Source organism: Ischnura elegans, assembly GCF_921293095.1.
Source record: "Ischnura elegans chromosome 13 unlocalized genomic scaffold, ioIscEleg1.1 SUPER_13_unloc_4, whole genome shotgun sequence".
NCBI classification, from domain to species: Eukaryota; Metazoa; Arthropoda; class Insecta; order Odonata; family Coenagrionidae; genus Ischnura; species Ischnura elegans.
The window spans coordinates 1,392,353-1,415,539 of record NW_025791660.1 but is presented as its reverse complement, the minus strand read 5'-3'; the positions used below and the strand labels follow the sequence as shown (position 1 = coordinate 1,415,539).

Sequence of the window (23,187 nt, the reverse complement as noted above, 5' to 3'; positions counted from 1 at the left end):
ATGTATAAAAGGTAGCAAGGTTTCAAATTTGACAGCTGCAGCAAAGTCAAAAGTGGAAGCTTTGGAAAGGTGTTGCTCCCGAAGAATGTTGACAATCTAAAATTTCTTAAAGTAACAAGTATGCATGAAGAAGAGTGGGAGAAAATATGTCTTCTAAAAACCTTAACTGAATCGGCCACAGCATGAGATATGATGGCAATATAAGAACAATTGACAGATAAAGAGAAGGACAGGTGGAGTGAAAGAAGGGAAAAGAATGGCTCTGAATGTTTTTCATAGGTCAGGTTATTAAGAATATAGAAAAAGAAGAGCATAAACATGAAAAGATAAGCAGATGTTAGACAAGAATTGAAGACTGCATGAAATGAATTTTAGGAATGTGGATTTATGATAGCAACATAGTTTATATGCAATTCAAGTTCAATGGAAAATAAATAGTTCATAAATATAAATACCCGATCAGAAGATTCTTGACACACCTGTTCATTTGTAGCATCATTATAGCAATCATTCACCACATCTCCTTCTTCATCATCGCTAATCTGATCATTTTTAACAGAAGAGCACTCGTGCGTTACCGGATCACTCTATTGGAAAGAGGAACACACTTTGATACACATTTCAATCTATTGGTGCACCAGCAAAAGTGATCATGAACAAAGCTTGAATTACAGGGTGTCAGTAGTAAACAAGTAATCCCTGATGAAGTATTCTGGCATCTTTATAAAAAATAGAGTAACTTCATAGACTAACAAGATTCAGCCAGTTAACTTATTCTTTCTTCTCATACAATCTAATAAAAGCCTTGAGAAAAGGGAGGAACAACTTCGTTGGGCACATCATGAGAATGAATAGCTTTTAAAAGTGGGGACTTCCCCTATCATTGTAGCTAACTTCCAAAAAGGAGCAAAGCACTCAGGTTTCAAGAAGAAAGTCATTATCTTGCACAAAAATAACTGAAACCTTTACCTACTTACTTGCTCAAAAGCTATACAACAGTGCTTTCAAGCATATGAAATTGTTTCAGGTGTAAATGCAATTATTATCTACGATAAAATATAAACAACAAATGATAACTTCCACACTTTAACATATATCTCCACTCCTGACCATGGTTTCAACACTATGTCATTTTCATGTCTCATAACCTTAAAAGCAGACAAGCTACATGAGGCCTAGTTATCAGTGATGGATGAAGCAAGAAAAAAATAGTGAATAGAATAGCTTCGACACAAAGAGCGCTCTAGAGAAAAGACGAATCTCCACACAGCTGAGTGTACTAATACAAAATATGGAAAATATTCATCGGACACTACATTTTGGGCATATTTTAAAATGATAGCAAGATTTTAAATCGTCGGCCGCATGATAGTCATGAGTGAAAGCTTTGGAAATGTGTTGCTCATGTAGAATGTAGAGGGTAAAAGGGATCGAATGAGGAAGTACCAAGGACGTACAGAAAATAGATGGAGAAGTCTTTGAAAAAACAATACTTGATCAGCCACAGCATGAGATATGATAGACTTATAGAGACATTAGTCAAAAAGAGAAGTGGAGAGATGGATGGGAAGAAGGGAAAAGATTGTTTCTAGATGTACATATATCATTAGTTAGATTAACAAGGATTTTTACAGAAAAAGAAAGTATATATTTAAAGTAGTGATGAGTCGGTTCGATTCCTCGATTCTTCGATTCTCGACCAAGAACCAGAATCGAAAATGAGTTCTTGCCAAGTTGAAAAATCGATTCCGATTCCAGTAGCTTTTGAAAGTACAAATTTATATACGACCGCGTTTCCAACAGTCATTTGAAAAGCTCTGTTTTGAAATTTAGCTATTATATTTTTATTACATAGTGATGATATGAAAGATGCTTTTGTCAACTGATTCTTTCACTGAGTAATATTTTTTTAAGTGGTTGTCTTGTTGCCTATTTTTCGTGGAGTCTATGATGTCAGAATCGATGGAATCGGTATCGGTAGAATCGGAATCGAAATGTCAGAATCGGAATCGGGATCGGAATCGATAAAATTTTGGAATCGACCCATCACTAATTTAAAGATAAGAAAAACCAATTCTAGGAAGATGCCGATACAATTTATATGTAACTCAAGGTCAACAGACAATAAATAGTTCATTAATAGTACAGTAAAACCTCTCTGTAGTGAACCTCTTTACATCATAAACCTCCATACTTCATACCACCCCTACGCTCCCGTCAGATTTACATGTAAATTTATTGGCAAACCTCTTTATAGTGAACCTCTTTATATCGTAAAACCTCCACTTATCATACCAAGGAGACACCCCCGAGACTGCCTATCTACCTCTGCAAATTGTACCAAAACAACCAGAGACCATTAATGCAGCCGCGATTATGTACATGGAATGACATTTTCAGCGATAAATGTTTCACCCTCTTTTTTTTCTTACACTCCTTTAACATGCTGTAATTTTCACGTTTACCATTAGTTACGGCCATTTTGTTCCATATGAGAGTATACCTAACAGTAAATAAAAAAAGGTATCCAACTATCCTAATCATTTAAAGTAACTGTTGAATTAAGAGAGATCACATCATTTTCTCTCGAATCATGGTAAAAATCGCACGATAGTGCTCACTTAATTTGTGTTATCATTAAATAATAAATATATGTTCACTTATGCATGAATGTTTATTTAAATGCATAAGTATAATGGTTTAAAAGACAGTAATGCCTTTCATTTCCAAAGGATATGAAAACATGGTGCTTATCTCTAAAACCTCTCCATAGTGAACCTCCATACATCAAATTGCCCAAATTTTGGTCCCCTCCATTACGATGTAAAGAGGTTTTACTGTATTACCTGACCAGAAATGTCTTGATGTATCAGTTTGCTTGAGGCACCATCAGTGCAATCATTGAGTCTATATCCATCTTCATAATCGCTGATATGATCTTCTTTAACAGAAGGGCATTTGTATGTTACTGGATTACTCTATTGGAAAGAGGAACCTCCATTGATACATATTATAATCAATTGGTACAAGAAGCAAGAGTGATCATGAAGAATGATCCAATTACAGGATGCCAGTAGAAAATAAATTATTCCCAATGAACGATTCTTGTCTCTTAGTAGAAATAGATTTACTTAATCAACCAAAAACATTTGGCCAATAAAGTTCTTATTGTTCCAATATAATCTAATGAAATTCTTGGTAAGAAGAAGGAACCCCTTTATTGGGAAAATCATGAGAGTAAATAGCTCTTAAAATCGAGGACTTCCCCTTGCATTATAATTGATTTTCAAAAATGAGCAATGCAAAGAGCACTGATTTCTAAGAAAATAATAAAAATCCAAGAATAACAAAATATTAATATTTCATTAATAGTGGAAGACTTTCCAGACTATGAACAACAACAGCAAAAAATTGAGTCAAAGTAAATAAAAATCAGTTCACCTCACTAAAATTTTATGTCTTTTGGTAATGGATTTGCATTGCCAACGTTTAACACCCCATTCAAAAATGGTAAAGACGGACAAATCCCTAGTCCATGATATATATTCCTATTCACTTTCATCACAAAATCCATATCTGATCTGATTCCAGTGAATATCAATCTCTCATAAGGAACGAGCTATGCTGTTCGACCGGGCTAGCAGCTGCATCATGATGTCATGGTCATTCTTTAAACTGTTCCAAACTCAATAGAACTCATCTTAACTCCCAACTTTTAATCACCCTTCCATTCTGTCATAACCAGATTTATATAGTGTTATATTATCAAAACATTAATAACTGCTCAGTGATGTGATGACAGTGGTCTCACTTGCTCAATAAACAAATTTTATCCGTCAGTTTTGCATAAAAAAGCAAAAAGAGATTAATTGCAATATATAATTCATTTAAAATGATTCATTCATAAAATGTTTTCTGTAGCTGGTCATCATTGATCAGGAATAGGAGAATGCTTTTCGTTTGTTCTAAGAGGTATTAGGAATATTCCACTAAGGAATGACATTGTGCCGTAGAAAATTAGAACTATACAAGGCAAAAGTCAACTCACCAATTCATCAGTGGCCAATGGATCTGACACATCAGTTGAAATTCCTGCTGGATCTGATGTGTACAGCACAGGATAAATCCCTTCACTGAGGTAACCTTCGTTCGCGTCTTTCAGAGGAAACTAGAAGAGAATAATCTGTATCACTCAATAAAAGTGAAACAATAATAAACTCGTTTGATTATAAAAGCTCCCCTTTTACTTGCAGCCAACCAAGCTGGCCAATTTAATCATGAGATTCTTGCCACTCACAGATCAAACTCCAGAATATCAACGTTCAAATAGGGAGGGAGAAATATGTCACAAAGGGCATGCGGTATGAATGAGAGTTTTGGCCACTTACAGCAGAGGCAAAAAAGCTGGAATGATAGATTGAGGTTCCACTGTACATTGAATTGTCTTAATATTTTCTTTACCCAGGCTTGCAATAAGGTGCCACAACAGTTATAGCTGGATCCTTCATTGAAATTAAGGAGAAAGATGGCTTTAAACAAAGAGAGGGCAATAATGAGACAGCCCAGTTATAGCCAACACGGGGATTGAACAGACATTTCACACAGTTATCCACAAGTTTACTCCATCAGATACATGCAATTTCTATCAGAAGATTTCCAGTGTTGTACAAGTGATATTGACAAAAAAATATTAGCGTGGTTCAGCTTTCTGCCTCATACATTACAACTGGAAAAGACCTCAACCGACAATGGCATTACTGTGAGTAACTTCCCATAAATATACTCATTTCTATAACAGGCATACTCACTTTCTTATTGCAACTGAGAAATTTGTATAACTGAAAGTGGTTCAAATCAGGTTTCACTGTGTACTATAACATAACTTACCAACTCATTGTCCCTGGGCAGTACCAAGTCTGGCACAGGAAGGTATATTTCAGTGGTTTGGGATGAGCATGTGTGCTGTGAATTCTTTTCAATCACATCTTGAATGCAGCCCTTGGTCTCCACGGAATGCCCCGAATTGTCATCAGCTGCCCCTTCTCCTTCAAAACTCTGCAGAAAAAGTAAGAGAGAAAAAACACTCACCTCCTAAAAATACATAAATGGGATGCTCTAAAGCAATACAAAAAATGATGTTCAACATACTGTCTATGCTTTCATATACAAATGGAATGGTGTCAGCATGCCTATTAATCAAGTTTTGGGTCTGGTAAATATGGATCTCTGTAGTCAAATAAGTGATGTCTCAGTTGGTGGGGCAAAATTCATGTTTGTGCTTGTTGATGATTAATCCAGGAAGCCATTTTGCTATTTTTTTGAAATCCAGAAGTGAAGCATTTGATTGATTCAATGAATTTAAAGCTTGGGCTGAGAACAGGACAGATAAAAGGATTAAGGTAGTAAGATCTGTCAATGGTCTTGAATTACCTAATCAAAAGTTTGATTCTTTTTAAGGGTACATGGAATAGAGCATCAGACTAGCACCCCATATACCCCTGAACTGAATGGTATGGCAGAATGTGCTAATCACAAAATATGTGTAAAGACTAGATGCACGTTGTTTGATTCAGGCTTACCAAAGCGTTATTGGGTGGAGACCTGTAACCCTGCAGTCTACATTAAAAACCGTGTACCACATAGATCCATTCACGGTAAGACTCCAAAAAAATTGTGGGGAGGAAAAATGTCATCTTTCGAAAATTTAAGGTTTTTTTTGGTGTTGCATTATCATGTTCATGATCATGTACCTGATCAGAAAAGAAGTAAGTGGGTTGCTAAGGGGAAAAGGTTAATTTTGTTGGGTATTGTGAAACAAGAAAAGGTTATATACAAGTCGATCAATATAATACCTCAAAAGTCACTAAGGCTAGACATGTTTTGTCAGAAAATTATAAGTGGCCTAATGTAGGGGATGAAAGTGTATCCAATAATGATGGGGTGTACCATTTTTTATCATTTTCTCCTAGGAATGAATCTAGTTTGCCTTTAAATAATGATAAGTCAATTGGGTTTAATGAGATTAGAATGGAAGGACCAACGACAGACAGTCAAGGTTGTGTTTTTGATGGGGAATTAGACTCCAATAATGATGCCCTTGGTATTGAAAATTGTGGTGAATCTATTGAAGGCAGGGAATCCAGTATTGAGGACTTTAGAGGATACCCTTTAAGAAATAGGACCCCTAAACCTTACCCTGACTTGTACCTTCATTTTTAGCTTCGAGTAGTTCTGCAAGTGGCAAGGATCCTATTTCAGCCGATGAGGCCTTGGCTGGCCCAGAAAGGTCATGCTGGAAAAGGGCACTGGATCGGGAAATGCAGTCCTTTGAGTGTAACAAAGTGTGGGACCTGGTGACCTTGCCATATGGAGCTAAAGCTAAAGCTTGTTGAAACTCAGTTCATATTGTGGCTTCGTCACAAAATCCTTGGAGCCAGGAGAAGGCCTTCAAATCGTCCCATTAACACAAAATTCTCGTTACCCCTGGAATATCATGTTCATGTGAAGTATCCTAACATCCTTCTTTTCAAGTCACGAACTTGCATTTTAAATAGAGATTTAGGGTAACAGTTATCACTGCTTAATGAACAAAAAAGCTAAATTTTTTAATGCTGAATTTGTTTCTGCAATAATAATTGTCAGAGAAGTTGCGTTTATAAGGATAAAATCACTAACTAATAATTTTACGCAGTGGTGTCTCAGAAACTGAATTGGAATGTCTTTATTTTGTTGTTGACCACTTTATATATCTAACCATGCCACATTGAAGAAAATATGGGGTCCAAGATGAAGATATTTAGCTTCTAAATAGAATAGGCACCGATCACCATAGGATTACTCTGTGTAACATGTGATACTTCTGACAGAAGATAAGCAGCTTTGCGAAGATAAGATTTGCTTAAATGAAAATAGATACACATGGCTATGCTTTTTGCCCAGTATTGTACAATTAGTTAAGTTGCCCAACTGAAGGATACACAATTTAGAGAGGCTACCCATAAGGACACATATATTTACACTTTCACAACTGAAGGCCATTCACCTCTGTTTTTAATGTAGAAGAGCAAATAACTTACCAAGATATAGGCTTTTGGTAGTTCAGGGTCTGTCACAGGAATGTAGGTTTTAGTAAGTAGTACACAGCCTGCAAGCTGCAAAGATCTCTTACTTCAAAACCACCAAATTCTCTATTTTCAAAATTGATGCCTTTAAATAGGATCATTGATGTGGAATAAGTGTTCCTTACATTTCATTAACTCTTGCATATAGATAAATGGGAACTAAAAATTAAGGTCCTTTAGTTTGTTAGTTACTTGATTATATGTCGTAATATCATAATAACATGTTTTATATTTCCTTCACTTTTGATGTACTAGACTGGAATAAAGTTTGGTGAAACAACTTTTGTCAGACCAATTATTACAATTTTTGTTTTTCATGTAAAATATTTTTATAAATAATGATTTTGATAGATTTTATGCTGCATCTAAAATTTTGCCTGTGTCATAATCAGAAGTGTTGTTTTTATTAACTTTTTCACAAACCTTAAGGATTAGATTACCACTTTTCAAGGTCAGTGTACAGAATATTTTTAATAATTATGTTGTAAAACAATAATAAATTAAGGAACAAGACATATAGTGGCGGAGGTGTAGCTTGCCGGTGCCCACTTGTAGTTGCGGCCACCTAGAATCCCAGCCAGCTAGCAGCTGGCAAGTGGCTCTCATGCTTTAAGCGGTGAGTGTCAGCAGAGCATTCAAACTGCGCTTGGCACCTAATGTATGAATTTTGGCATCTAAAAGGCAAATTTGCGTATATATATCATGAAAGTCCAGTCACCGCTTCTATGTCGTATTAATTTGCGCACATTGCATCCATATCGCTTTTACGATACTCAAGTGTCTCAAATGATGGTTAATTTAAAGAAATATTTATAAACTCAAATTTTGAAAAAAAAGGTACTGACATTGCTAAACTTATGAACCTGACAACAGCACATTGATCAAGGGTAAATGCTATTATAAAAAAAATTCAAAGCAAAGTAAATTGATTATAAACAATAATAATTCCTTCCATGAACAATAAAACTACCAATAAACATAATGATATGGATAAAGACCATACATCAGTTCTTATTTTCATACACAGATCTACATACTCATGAGAGCATTTATTGAATTAAAAAATCATTACTTATGTATCCTTATATGAATACAACATTTATGTTTCCTTAGATTTCTCTAATAAAATGAATCAAGTAAGAGTTCCTTTACATTACTCAAATACACTTTGCTCCTTTGAAGTTAAATCACTTCTTATAACTGCATATAACTGAAGTTAACCATTGAAATCCGTTGAGATTAATAGGAGATAACAATGCAGATTACAAATTTGAGGAAAGAAGATTTGTAAAAATTATTTTATGTTTATGTCAACTATGCTGTTTAATGAAAGCATATATAATTGATTTCAAATAAAAATGGGATCCCTGAGGCAACCTGATATCACCATGAAGTATCTCTTACAGTCTCATGGAGACTTTGTGCAAGAGATGTCAAGAAAGAAGATGCAACTTTTTTTACTTGAAAGAAGGCAATTAGATATGAATAATGTTGAAGGGTTTCATCCATATACGCCCGGGTTTGAGGGAAAAAAGCATTTAAAATATAAAAATAATCACATTGAATTTAATTAAATAATTTGGCTAATTGTTTCAATGCCAGTTTGGCCTAGGGGTAGCCCACCGCACTTTCATTTTGAAAGACCAGGGTTCGAGACTCTGAGAGAGTAATTTTTTTCCAGTCAGCCACCATCATTTTTGTTCCATCTTCCTCAGATTAGTTGATTTCAGACGTTTAACGTTTTTTTTACTCAACTGCTTAAGAATAAGATCTATATTGACACTAATGTCAGCAAGATTCATCCAAGCAGGAGTGGTAAAACTGTGGTTCTGGCATCAACATGACGGAAACTTATTTTCAGAGCCAATGATTTTAAACATACTGTCTTTAAAGAGTTGCCCAGGTACCGTGAGGGAGAAAGATATAATATCTGGGCGAACGAAAATTGACAAGCTTGAAATGATCGACAGATGGGTACACACAATCGCTTTGTGGAAGCCAGGAACAGGTGATGATGTGGACTTTACAAGAATAGGCTGTTTCAGGGTGATTTCAGCACATATCTTCAGGATTTTAATTCTAAGACAGTGCTCCATGGGTTGCATCTTTCAAGAAGAGACACCTAATCGTGCAACTAGTACAGGTAAATTCATGGAGTAAACAGACCTTTAATCATGAACCATAATGCAAAAACCCCTACCGATTTAAAAAGTTTTTACACTGTTTAATATCCCCAGCCACAATTATGATGCTTCTTACCTGCAACAAACATCTCAATACATAAAAAATAGTATTTCACAACAAAAAACATCTCTTAATATTAGGATACCTATAGAAATGTACCCATTTTTACACAGTAATTACTAAAAACCAAACTCTCAATAAATAAAAACCACACTCTCAATAAATAAAGAACACACTTTTGAGTGCATGATTTTCATAGCACCAAAATCATGTACACAAAATATTATTATCGAAGAATTGCATGAAATAACGGTTCATATAAACAAAGTAATAAAACATTTGATAAACAACTGACAGAGATAATTTTAGCAAATAATATTGTTATCAAATCAATCCGATATGTTACAAATATAAAAAATGCAAACACTTAGTATTGTAACATTGCAACGAACAAGCACATGAAATAGCCAGGCATGTACAATAAATTTTCTTAACCTGTTCTAAACATTTTAGATCGATTTGTTGAAATATTTCATTGGATATATCTTCGTGCATTTCAACTTCAAAATGGTAAATAAACTTCTGTAAGTCCGCAAGTACGGTTCTATTAATTATCTCAACTGTAAGTGCTGGAATTTAAAACCAAACAGGAGGTAAAAAGCAAAAGAAATACATCGAAAACATATTCCACAAAAATGTTCACGTTCATTGATATCTTTTTTGAGTTGGTCATTCATGAATTCGAATGATTCACTTTTTCGGCTATGATTGAATTGTAAACACTTAGTTATACCAAAATAAAAAAGCAACTTCGCTCGTCACCATTGAGTAAACAACTGCGAGTTAACTAATGCCTCGTCAGGATCGACTAATTCGGAAGCATTATGTGGAACATTGGACTCTTTTCACTGCTCTGTCGATCATTGCACAAAGGGCCTTTAGTACCATCTAATGTTGTTCATTAACAAATTTAATACCCCATTAACCTTTGATGCCTAATCAAAGCGATTTTTAGCAAACGTTATATGTACCAGTTTGGTACAGTCATGAAGCATTATCATTTGCCCGTCATGGCAAGTGATTCATGAAATACACAATTAAGTTACTTTTTAAAGTTACTGTTATAACCAGTTCAACCAACAAATGCAAATATCTTGCTAAATTTTCCATTCTCGTTGATATAAACTGAAAACTACTAATACCGGACTACACGGCACATAATCACGAACAAGTTAATATCTGTTTGTCATGTGGAAGTTACATGAGGCTTCTAATGAAAAAAAAAAATAAGAGGCACTCACCCTGAAGTAATTTCTGGACGAAAACTTTCTCAGTTCTGCGTCCGATTCATGACAAATATTTCTGAAATCGTAGAATTCGATGATCTTTTTTAAGCACAGTGGACATAAAGTGGCAGGCAGGCCATCTCCCACAGCAATCTAAGAAAGGAATAAATATATTTTCAAGAGATATCAGACGTACCGTGGAAAACATGTACTCATAGACCGGAATAAAACAAGAGGCAAGGAAATCGATAACATGTAACCCGCCACTTACTTTTAAGTCGACTAAATCATATAAGGCTTTCCCTACAGTTATCTGGCTTGCCACAATTGAAGTGAATATGTTGTAATAATAATCATTTTTCTTCATGCAAAGTCTGCACGGGGTGCCCTCGGAATTCCTGTATAGAGACTCTGAGTAATTCCCAGTGGTAGCACTCATGGTTTCACAGCAATATCTAATTCAGTCTCTAAACCAGTTCACTCCTCAACCAAAGCATCCACACAACACTCAGTGATTACTATATTCGTAATATATTACGATCATTTCCATGACGTACACCAACTACACCAATGTAAAAACATTTGAATTACTAAGATAAAGGGCGTGTTAAGCTCACATTTAAATATGACCTCAAAAAGAAATCACATCGCAGCAGAGTAATCAGCAAATATTTCAACGAATTCCATGTTTATTGACGCACTAAATTATAATAGATAAGCAAGGTTTAGCTCAGATGACGAACTTTAGTTGCTATTTTTAGCACTAGAGAATAATGTACGCAGTAGGCCTACAATCGATAAATGAGGTATTTGCAACGACGAGTGATAAATTATTGAGCTCTATTGCATAATTTTAAAAATAAATATTTTAATAATGTTTATAATTTAACGTTCAAGATATTTTGCACCCATTTTCATATCTAAAGGCCGTAAATTAACTGTGACAGTGTGGAAGCTGAAGTCGGGCTTAAATTCAGCTTCTGGCCTAAGAATTGAATATTTATGAAACATAAATTATAATTCTACCATTAATTGAAAGAAAATTAATGAATATGTATTGATTGTCCCTTTATTTTTTCAAATGGAAAGAAAATTATCTTGAAACGCGGATGTTTGGCCTGTTCTATAGGTGTGCTGTTTGCGGATAAAATGGCAACTAGATATCATCGATTCTATACTGAGGCTTGATTGTATGTTCTTGTACTAACAAATAAACGTTGCTAATGGGTCTTTGTCGTGCATGTTGTGTTCGTAAGATTTACAATCATGTCATAAATTGTTTAAAATATTCTCAGCCCATGCTATTGAGTCGTGAAATGTCTCTCAGACGATTGTTGTTTGTTGTTGGCGTCGTTGGTTCTTTCGTTGAGCATAATAATCATAAGCATTTTCATTTTCAAACATCAACGAAGTGAACGTAGTTTCCTTGTGAGATTTTGAGATCTTTGTCGGTGAGTTGATGATGTTTTTGACGATAAACCTGATTTAAACAGTGAATGAGATTTTGAAGTGAAGACATGAGTCGCACCAGCGGGATTTTGACGGAATGTTCAGGAAGGAATTGCAGACTTTGTAGGAAGAATCATGAGTATTATTATAACATATTCACTTCGAATGTGGCATGCAATATAGCTGTAAAGGATGCCATACATGATTTAGTCGGCTTACATGTGAGTCGCATATCAAATACAATCGATCTTCTTTGGTGCTTACTTCATTTTGTTTTTTCCAAGATAATTACGACTTCTGTTGACGTGTAATTTGTTTATTAATATCTCAGATTGCTGTGGGAGATGGCCTGCCCAATACCATGTGTCCACTGTGTTTGAAGAAACTTACGGAATTCAGCTTCTTCAAAAAGATTTGTTTAGAATCAGACGCAGTTCTTAGAAAAAGTTTGCAGAGCAATTGTTGTAGGGTGAGTACTTATCCTTTTTTCTTCTTTGATGGCTGGCGTAGTATAGGCATGACAGAGTTAGGGGTGTAACTCTTCGGTATTTGTCGACTACAGTGGGAATGTAGAAAGATAAATTTTGTGGACTGAAATAATTATGGTATGAAGTTTTGAGGATAAACTATACTGTAATCGATTTACTTCTTGGTAGCACAATTGGAGAAATATTATGTTGTAGAACTACCGGTGGCCATTAAATCGAGTAATAACTAAAAAGGTACTTCGATTAACGGTCAAAAGATAATTTAGCATACATTTTGTTAATCTACAATAAAAGGTTACATGAAAGGCCCTCGTCCATGGTACACGGAAAAGTGTAATAAGTCCAACATCCCATAAACGGTTTCTCCCTGTATGTGAGCCCTTGGCAAGGTGCTATTTATGTTGCAGTTGGTTTTTCAGTGTCAAAGACTGAAGACATATCGTCTTCTGGCAAAACTTAGTGTTCAATAGCCAATAATATTCGGGAAGAATGGGATTTAAATTTACCATTTATCAACGTAGAAAGGCAATCCACACACTTGGCTCTGGGTCATTCCATTTCAAATCTACCAGGCCATGACACCCACCGATTCGGATTTTCTTGAAACTTGCCATGGCCATACATTCTGGTTGATATAATTAGAAATTGTGTACAATTTTAACCTCCAGTTGTCTATTGTTGATGAAATATTCACTGCATGAATGACTTCATGTTGTGAATATTTAACGATTATCGTGGGATCAATATGGAACACTTACCTTTAGAAAAAAAATCATGGCTTTTCATCTCACAGGAATGGAGTTATGGATGAAAATAAAAATCACCATGTGTTACACGTTGCTGCACTCAAGGGGTCACTCCCAAATTTCAATTGTTCATATTTCATTAACAATTGACAATCGGTGGCAAATATTGTACACAATTTCTAATTATACCAGGATGTATGACCATGGAAAATATCTGGAAAATCTGAGTCATTGGGTGTCATTTGGTCAAAATATTGGTTGATTTGACATGGAATGACTCCTCTACAATACTCAAGTTTTTTAAGAGCAAAGAATTCTCTGACCATATGCTGCTAAATAATAAAAGGTGAGAGAACTTGAAAATAGTTTGTGGATCGGTTATTAAATATAGTACCGAGTGCATGCAAACATATTATATTTATTTTGGGTGACCTCTCCTTTAGGTTTAACTATGATTTCATGAGGCAATGGTTATGTACTACTATATCCATCTTAGCAAAATTTGAGAAATTGGTTGTTTATTTTCAAGTCATCTTATATGAATAGATTGTGGGTACAATGAAGGTGTAGCAATTTACTACGCTGAATAATACTTTCGTACACTAAATGACGAACTTGTGTCGTTTCTATTATGAAGCGATTATTCTTAATTTGGTAGTGAAGACTCAACTGACTGAATGATTGTTGGCCGATATCGCTTGTTTATATATTACGGCGAGCGTGGAACGCTGCTTTGGGCGTTCCTGGATTATTCCCGATATTCTCTACTGCTTGTTGTGGCAGATATTACGCCACAAAGGGAAGATTGGCAAAGTATTAGAAATTAATTTTAGTGCGCAAAAATTATCCATGAAAATATTTTCATTAAAAATGTAAAATTGGGAAGAAATCAGGAATTTTGATGTGATATATCTTTTCTGTAGCTGTAAAGTTAATTTGTAAATACTATTTTCCAATATTTGAATATAATTTTAATATTTACATCAATTTTGATTAACTAGATCACAAAATATGTGGCTGAAATCATTCCTGTTCGTGCCTTTTATGAAATTATTTGTTTCTTTAAATAATTTTATAGATGAACACTATTCCGTTTTTTAAAAATGCCTTAATACTTTTGGAAGTATTCTATTAGTATTGTGGTTAACATGCTTATTTATATATTATATTAAATTATACTGTGGTTTAAGTTTAAATATGACCTTAGTATTAATAAGTTACCTGTACCTTTGTTGTTGCCATTGTTGGGAAATACATTTTTTAGGTATTGAGATGCTTATCCTACACTACATCCTACATTCAGAGTCACAGCACCTGCTTTCAAATGGCAGTGGGTTACTCGCACTGAAATTTATAAAACCATCACTAGTCTCAAAAATCCAACAGCACTGACATTTATGCATTATCTACCAATCTTATTGTACAATTAGCAGTGGTACTCAGCTAACCCCTTGCAATAATATGCAACACTTGCTTCCAGTCTGCCTCCTTCCCAAAAGAACTTAAGAAATGTAAAATAATACCTATCCATAAAAAAGGTGACAGAACTTCATCCTTAAATTAGTGCCCAATTTCCAAAATTCCAGTTTTTATTAAGGTACTGGAGAAAGTCATTAAAACTCAGCTCTACAATCACTTTCAAAATAGTAACCTATTTACTCCTTCTCAATTTGGATTTCGTCAAGGTCATTCCACATCATCTGCCGTTAAATTTGTGGCTGATAAACTATTGAATGCTTTTGAAAATAAATCCCCCCTCGTACTAGCAGCATGTGACCTTTCCAAAGCTTTTGATTGTGTTTCACACCCACTACTCCTGAAGAAATTACAATACTATGGTGTAAACAATTTGGAACTAAAACTCATGGAGTCCTATTTAACAAACCGTTCACAATGCATTAATATAAACAGTACACTGTCAGCCCCTCTAAACATATTACGGGGTACACTTCAAGGATCAGTCCCTGGCCCTCTTCTATTTTTAATTCTAATAAATGATCTCCCACATCATTTACCTTGCCCCTCTGTATTGTATGCTGACGATACTAATCTGATACATGATCTTAATAACTCCACTTACCCCTCTGATGTTATCCTCTCCATGGCTGAAGAATGGTTCTCAGCAAATGGGCTTGCCCTCAATGCAGAAAAAACCCAACAGATGGTATTCTCTCTAAGCCCCACTTTGCATCATACCGGCACTTTAAAACTACTACACTTTGACCTGGACTGCAGACTACCATTGGACTGTCATACTTCCTCTACCACTGTAAAATTGTCTAACGCTATACTCATGTTAAGAAAGCTGAAAACTCTCATTCCCACTGAATATCTTCGAGCAGTTTACTTTGCCATTTTTCACTGCCACTTCAATTATGGCATTGAGGTTTGGGGCCATTCTTCCTCCGCTAAAGAATTATTTATTTTACTGAAAAGAGCAATTAGAATCATTACTAATTGAAAAGCTATGGAGCATTGTAGACCTCTATTCAAGGACCTAGGCATAATGACATTGTATGGTCAATATATATTTAAATGTCTTATAAATGTAATAATGAACCTGGACAGCCATAAAACTGGTAGTGACGTTCACCATCATAACACTAGGCAAAAAACATAATCTCATTCAGCCTCAATGTAGGCTGTCAACAACAAGCAAGTCTTTTCACCATGTAAAACTGTGCCTTTTCAACCACCTACCTCAAGAGGCCAGAGACTGTTCATTACCCAAGTTTAAGTGTTGTCTCCACCTATGGATATGTAGCCAAGCTTTCTACTCTTGTATGCAGTACTAAGAATTGTATTATTTACCTCTAGTATTTCATTGACTTTGACGAAAACTATTGCGTTGTATTGTGCTTAAGGTCGAATAAATCATTATTTTTATTATTATTATAGATTTGGCCTTCAAAATCTTGGCTAAGGATATGGTGTGCAGAAGATTACCCAGGAATTACACTGGGTCAGATTCTTCAACTCAATCTCGGCTCAATTTTCTATGTGCCAGTTGCCCAGGTGCCCTGATGACGTTGGACAACTTGTTCATCGAAACTTTGGCTGATTGTTAGATGGAGTTTGAGAACCTGACTCAGTGGAATTCCCGAGTAACGTTACACGATACTATGCACCCGGAAAACCTGTGATAATTCTTTGTAGGTAATGTATGCCTGGCAAGTTTATTGCATTCTAAATTTTTTGGGGCTACCACTTTGAAGGTAGTGTACGCAACGGAACAAATAAAAATCAGATGGTACAATGTCTGGGGATTTTGGCTGGTGCGTTCAGCCTTTGTTTTACAGTGTTTCCAAATAGGTTTTAATGTTCTAGGTTTTTTGGAATTAGGTCAAGCATTTTATGCTGTGGAATCACTGTTGAATCATTTGAACCCAAGTTTCTTGCTTAATATTAAATTCCCAACTCATGGAATTGCTAGGAAATGGCTTGGCGGGTAACTCCAACTACAAAACAAACTCTTCTTGAGTTTGGTATTGATCTTCCTCAAGCAATGTCTCCAATAATGTTTCTTTGAAGGTATTTGGTCTTCCTTCACATGGACAGTTGTCGTCCATGAAATGACTTTTGTTGAAGCAGTGATACCAATCATGTCACTTTGTCTCTCTTAGATCAGCATCATGGTTAAAGTTATAGGGCTCTTGATGCACTTTATCCCGTTTTATTTTAATGACAGAAGGAAATCAACTGCTCATGCTAATTATGGTTAAATGGCTCAAACCCAGAAATTTTCTCACCACACTAAGTATCCATTGCCAAGACAAATTCATCATGGTCATCGAGCAGCTTGTTTGCCAAATGCCTAGGCTTGAGTAATGATGTTACTGATATTTCACAATCGACCATCTGTCAGTGCTATATCCTATATATTAACAAACAGCAGGAACTTTGTTAAGAGGGTAATACATAATTGTTGCATGATTGTTTTTGCAAGTTTTATGGATAATAATATTGGGGTTATATAAAGACAGTTTCATGAAATGATTTTGTAAGAGAAGATGAATTTGAGGTTTCTTTTCTTTTTACAAAATCCAGTATTGCTACGAGTATTCTGTTCCAGAGTGAATATTTGAATGATAGCAGAAGGTCTAGAATGCAATAAATACATTGAAAATATGTTCAACATGTTTTTTCATCTACTTCTCTTTCGAGAAAAGAATAATAGGAGATTTTGGCATTTTAAAAGCCACTTATACAAAAATTATGATTCCAGAAGAAAGAATCAGAAACTCAGTCATTTCATTTTCTGAACTGCAAAAATTTTTAATCTTCATTCTCTACTTTGATTTCGTGTAATTTGAAGAAAAAAACTGGAAATGATACCGCGGGATGATCCCCATTCTCTATCGTATATTTTGCCGTGAAGGGCCTGGTACTGTGGTCCCAAATAAATTTAAAAAAGGCACTGCAGTAACTCAGAATATTAGGGATCTAACTGTGAGAATTTGTTTCATTCGGAAAGATAGATTTTCAGTGATTGATTAACAGACATGCAGACACCACTCTATTTTTATATGAAAGCATAGACACTATGTTTAGCATCCTTTTTCGCATTGCTTTAGAGCTTCCCATGTATGTATTTTTAAGGAGGTAAGTGTTTTTTCTCTGTTACTTTTTCTGCAGAGTTTTGAAGGAGGAAGGGCAGCTGATGACAATTCGGGGCATTCCGTGGAGACTAAGGGCTGCATTCAAGATGTGATTGAAAACAACTCACAGCCCACATGCTCCGGCCAAACCACTGAAATATACCTTCCTGTGCCAGACTCGGTACTGCCCAGGGTCAATGAGTTGGTAAGTTATGTTCTAGTGCATAGTGAAACCAGATTTGAACCACCTTCAGTTATACAAATTTCTTGGTTCTATAAGAAAGATGGTGTGTCTGTTATAAAAATGAGTATATTTATGGGAAGTTACAGTAATGCCATTGTCAGTTGAGGTCTTTTCCAGTTGTAATGTATGAGGCAGAAAGCTGAACCACACTTATCTTTTTCAGTTAATATCACTTATATAACACTGGAAATCTTCTGATAGAAATTGCATGTATCTGATGAAGTAGACTTGTTGATATCTGTGTGAAATGTCTGTTCAAGCCATTTGTCTTGGTTATAACTGGGCTGTGTCTCATTATGCCCTCTTTTTCTTTAACCCATCTTCCTCTTTAACTTCAATGAAGGATCCAGCTATAACTATTGTGGCACTGTGGTTATAAGCCTGGGTAAAGAAGAGATGAAGACAATTCAATGTACAGTGGAACCTCGATCTATCGTTCCAGCTGTTTTTCCTCTGCTCTAAGTGGCCAAAACTCGCATTCAAAACGCATGCCCGTTGTGACATGACTAGCCTCCCTTGTTGAACATTGATAATTTGGTGTTTGATCTCTGAGTGGCTACAATATCATGAGTATGTTGGCCAGCTGGAGTGGTCTCAAGCAAAAGAGGATTTTTATTACCGAATTAGGTTATTATTGCTTTTCTTTTATTGAGTGAAGCCCATTATTCTCTCCTAGTTTCATGTGAAAGACGAGGACAAAGGTAACCTCAGTGAAGAGAATTATCCTGTTCCTTACACATCAGATCCAGCAGGAATTTCAACAAATGTGTCAGACCCATTGGCCACTGATGAATTGGTGAGTTTACTTTTGCCTTGTATAATTCTATTTTTCTATGATACAACGTCGTTCCTTTGTGGAAAGTTCCCAACACCTCTCATTGGAAACGTAAAGTATTCTCCCTCACCTGATTAATAATTACCAACTACAGAAAAGATTTCATGAATGAATCATTTAAAATGAATGATTCATTGTAATAAACAGTTTTGTTTGTTTTTGGCTAAACTAACAGGTCAAATTTGTTTACTGAGCAAGTGAGCGCACTGTCATCACATCACTGAGTTGTCATTATTTTTTTATAATGAAAATAGTTTTCAAATTTGTTCACTACACAGTGGAGGGTTATTAGGGATTGAAAGTTAAGCTGAGAACTGTTGAGTTTGGAACAGCTTAAAAAATGACCATGACATCATGACGTAGCTGCTAGCCAAATCTAACAACATAGCTCAATCTGTATGAGAGATTGATATTCACAGGAATCTGATCAGATTTGGATTTTGTGATGAAAGTGAGCAGGAATTTATAATAAGGACTAGGGATTTGTCCATTATCACTTTTGAATGGGGCGTTGTACATTGGCAATGCAAATTGATTACCAAAAGACGTCAATTGTTAGTGACATGAACTGATTTTTATTTACTTTGACTCAAGTTTCTGCTGCTGTTGTTCATAATCTTGAAACTCTTCCATTATTAATGTAATACTAATATTTTGCTTATTCTTAGATTTTTATCATTTTCTTATAAATCAGTGCTCTTAGCCTAGCTCGTTTTTGAAATTAAATTATAATGATATGGGAAGTCCACAGTTTAAAGAGCAAATCACCCTCTATATTTTCCCAATAAAGTGTTTCCTTCTTCTTAATATGGATATTATTAGATTATATTGAAGGAATAAGAACTTTATTTGCCAAACGTTGTTGGTTGATTAAGTTAATCTATTTTCTATGAAGAGGCCAGAATCGTTCATCAAGAATAATTTATTCTCCACTGACATCCTGTAAGAGGGTGGTTTCCCCTTATTTTTTTGAATGCCTAAACCAAAAGATTATTACTTTTGAAGTACGAATTTCCCACTTTCATATTTTTAAATGAGGATATCTATTTTTTGCAATAAAATGAATAGTGAAAATTTCAAGTGCACGATAATGCGATGGCTGAGTATGAATCGTGGGAAAATCCTGTGTGACGTCATTCTGGTTCCCGCTCTCGTTAAGTGAGGTGACCATGGGGTGAGTGTGTGTGCCGCTGAGATGCAGGCTGCTCTCAGGTAGCAGAGTACCCTGCTAGCAGGTAGCGCTTGGCTTAAATAAGGATTATTAAGACCCTATCAAACTGAGGAAACTTTTTGACCTTAGGCAATTTTAATCAGTGATTATTAAGAGATGGTTCCTTGGACTCTGTGTGTTATGCATGCATTGGTAATCTCAGATGATGTAAAACTCCTATCTAGTGATACAGAAACTATGACTTCTCCTTCTAGAGCACTCTACTCTTGAGAAATGATTCCTCTCTTCTCTAGAGTGCTCTTAGTGCCCAAGCTATTCTACTCACTATTTCTTTCTTGCTTCATCCATCACTGATAATTAGGCCTCCTGTAGCTTGTCTGATTGTAAGGTTATGAGATGTGAAAATGACATAGTATTGAAACCATGGTAAGGAGTGGAGATATATGTTTAAGTGTGGAAGTTATCATTTGTTATTTATATTTTATCACATATTAATAGCATTTACACCTGAAACAATTTCATATGCTCTAAAGCACTGTTGTAATGACGTTCTTCTTGAAAGTTGAGTGCTCTTTTGCTTTGCTCCTTTTTGGAAATTGATTACAATGATTGGGAAGCCTTCAATTTTAAGAGCTTTATATTCTACAGATGTGACAAATGAAGTTGTTCCCAAGGCTTTTATAAGATTGTATAAATGTGTATGAAAGTGTGCTTCTTTTTCCAGTAGAGTGATCGGGTAATATGCAAGTGCTCCTCTGTTAAAAATGATCAGAATAGCGATGGTGAAAGACATGAGGTCAATGATTGCACTGATGGTGGCACAAGCAAACAGATGCATCACGACTCTTTTAATCAAGTAATACTATTTATGAACTTTTTTGTGTCCATTCAACTTGAATGCATATGAACTATGTTGCCCTCATAAATCCATATTCCTAAAATTCATTTCATACTGTCCTCAATTCTTGTCTAACATCTGCTTATCTTTTCATTTTTATGTTCTTCTCTTTGTATTTCCTTCATAACCTTACCTATGAAAAACATTCAGAGCCATTCTTTTCCCTTCTTTCAGTACACCTGTCCTTCTCTTTGTCTCTCAATTGTTCTCATAAGGTCGTCATATCTCATGATATGGCCGATTGAGTTAAGGTTTTTGGAAGACATCTTTTCCCCCACTATTCTTCATGCATACTTATTACTTTATGAAATATTTTATCATCAACATTCTTCGGGTGCAACACATTCCCAGAGCTTCCACTTATTACTTTTCTGCAGCTGTCAATTTTGAAACCTTACTACCATTTATAAATATGTTCCAAATGTAGTATCTGAAGAATTGGTCCTTACTTCTGCAGTTTTATTCTCAGCTTTGAGCAGACTTTTATTTTTTGTAGAATGCTCTCTATGCCTCAGCTATTCTACTGACTTTTCTTTCCCGCTTCATCCATCACTGGTTTTATGCTTCCTATAGTATAACATGTCAGTCAGTTTTTAAGGTTATGAGAAGTGAAAATGAGGTAGTGATGAAACCATGGTCAGTAGTGGAGTTATACTTTAAACAGGTGAAGTTATCATTTGTTGTTTTTACTTATCTTGGATAATTGCATTTACACCTGAAACAATTTCATATGCTTCAAAGCACTGTCGTATACCTTTTGAGAAAATAAGATGTTATGGATTCAGTCATTTCTGGGAAAACTTATGACGTTCCACTTCAGTGTACTTTATAAAATTTTTATTTAGTCCCTGGAAGTGAAAACACCTCAATCACACACCACTCATCAATTGTTTGTGCAGGGTAAAATTAACCTTCATATTTTCCCGTTGAAGTTAAGCATCTTTTGTCCTATAAGGTGTTCATGTATGGATAACTTTTTTCATTTACTGGAATGGCCTCCCATTATATCTAGTCTCAGTAACTTATTTTTATTGATCAAAATTTTTGGTATGCTGACTTATAAACCAAAACACAACAAATTATTCTCCTTTATTATATCTGGAGTTATAATATTCCAGAATCCATTGCCCTGAGGATGATTATAGGGCTTTTGAAGGGGGTTTCAATGCAGATATGAGGTTTTAAGTCTGTAATAAAGTGGTTAATTTAATTAACATAAGCATAGGCATTATGAAATACTGACATTAATTACTTTAAGGAAGCTTTTAGGAGAGCATGAAGAATGGATCCATCTTGAATGAACTTTAATTTTATTCGTGTAAGGAATTCTCAAAAGTTTTTTTTATCTTTCTGTATCTCAATCATTAATGATGATTATTGGGATTTATGTTGCAGCCCAATACCTTAACTGCTTCCCAAGGCAAAAAGGTGGAAACTCAGGGCACAGGAGCCATGGTGGCAGACCTGGACTGGACGCTGGTCGGGGCAAAGGAGGAACCATCTCCCGAGGAGAATGCCCAGGTATGTGTGGAATTATTGTAATGGAATTTAATTAATTGATGATGGCGATATGTAGTAGGTAAAAATCTAAACATTTATCATTGTAAATGATAATACATTTTTCTTTCCGCACAGCTTCAAAGGGAACCCATTAGATTTAAAGTTTCTAATTCCTGAACTGAGTATTCTTATCTCAAATGATGCCATTTTCATTCATCTTTATGTTTTTTTATGTGTTGTAATTTACTTGCCTTATATTTTACTAAAGGGAATCCTAGTACTAATAAATAATGTCTCATTTAAGAAAATCAGGTCTCAGATTCAAATCAAACTTTTTTGTGTTGTAATATGTCAGAAGCTGTCCACGAATCACCCCAATGTGGGATAACATAACCCATGGTTCAATTAAAAAATGCAGTTCAATATTAACAGGTTTATTTTATTCACTTATAAATGGTCTCCCTCCATGTAGGAGCGATAGCCCAGCAGTTTGTGTGTGACTACTATCTGGAACTTCTGGGTTCAATTTTTGCATGGAGCAATTTTTATAATTTGTTTCCACTTTTCAATTTCCAATGCCTGCTTTTCATCATTATATCCATTGTTTTCACTAAAAAATGTAGTTTCCTGTTGGATATTTTTGCATGCAATGCTGCGACATCAGATT

General features: G+C 35.2%; 1 protein-coding gene across 1 annotated transcript in view; it reads right to left on the bottom strand.

Annotated features, from left to right (window-relative positions):
* The window catches only part of LOC124173018 (zinc finger protein 26-like), a 43,696-nt gene extending 32,409 nt beyond the window's left edge, over positions 1-11,287 (bottom strand). Inside the window, exons 1-5 of the mRNA XM_046552539.1 lie at positions 10,863-11,287; positions 10,607-10,744; positions 4,888-5,055; positions 4,049-4,168; positions 2,847-2,978 (exon numbers count right to left, since the gene is read on the bottom strand). Of these exons, the coding sequence (XP_046408495.1) occupies positions 2,847-2,978; positions 4,049-4,168; positions 4,888-5,055; positions 10,607-10,744; positions 10,863-11,030 (726 nt within the window). The 5' untranslated portion in view covers positions 11,031-11,287. The remainder of the gene's footprint in view (positions 1-2,846; positions 2,979-4,048; positions 4,169-4,887; positions 5,056-10,606; positions 10,745-10,862) is intronic.
* Positions 11,288-23,187: the final 11,900 nt, after the last annotated feature.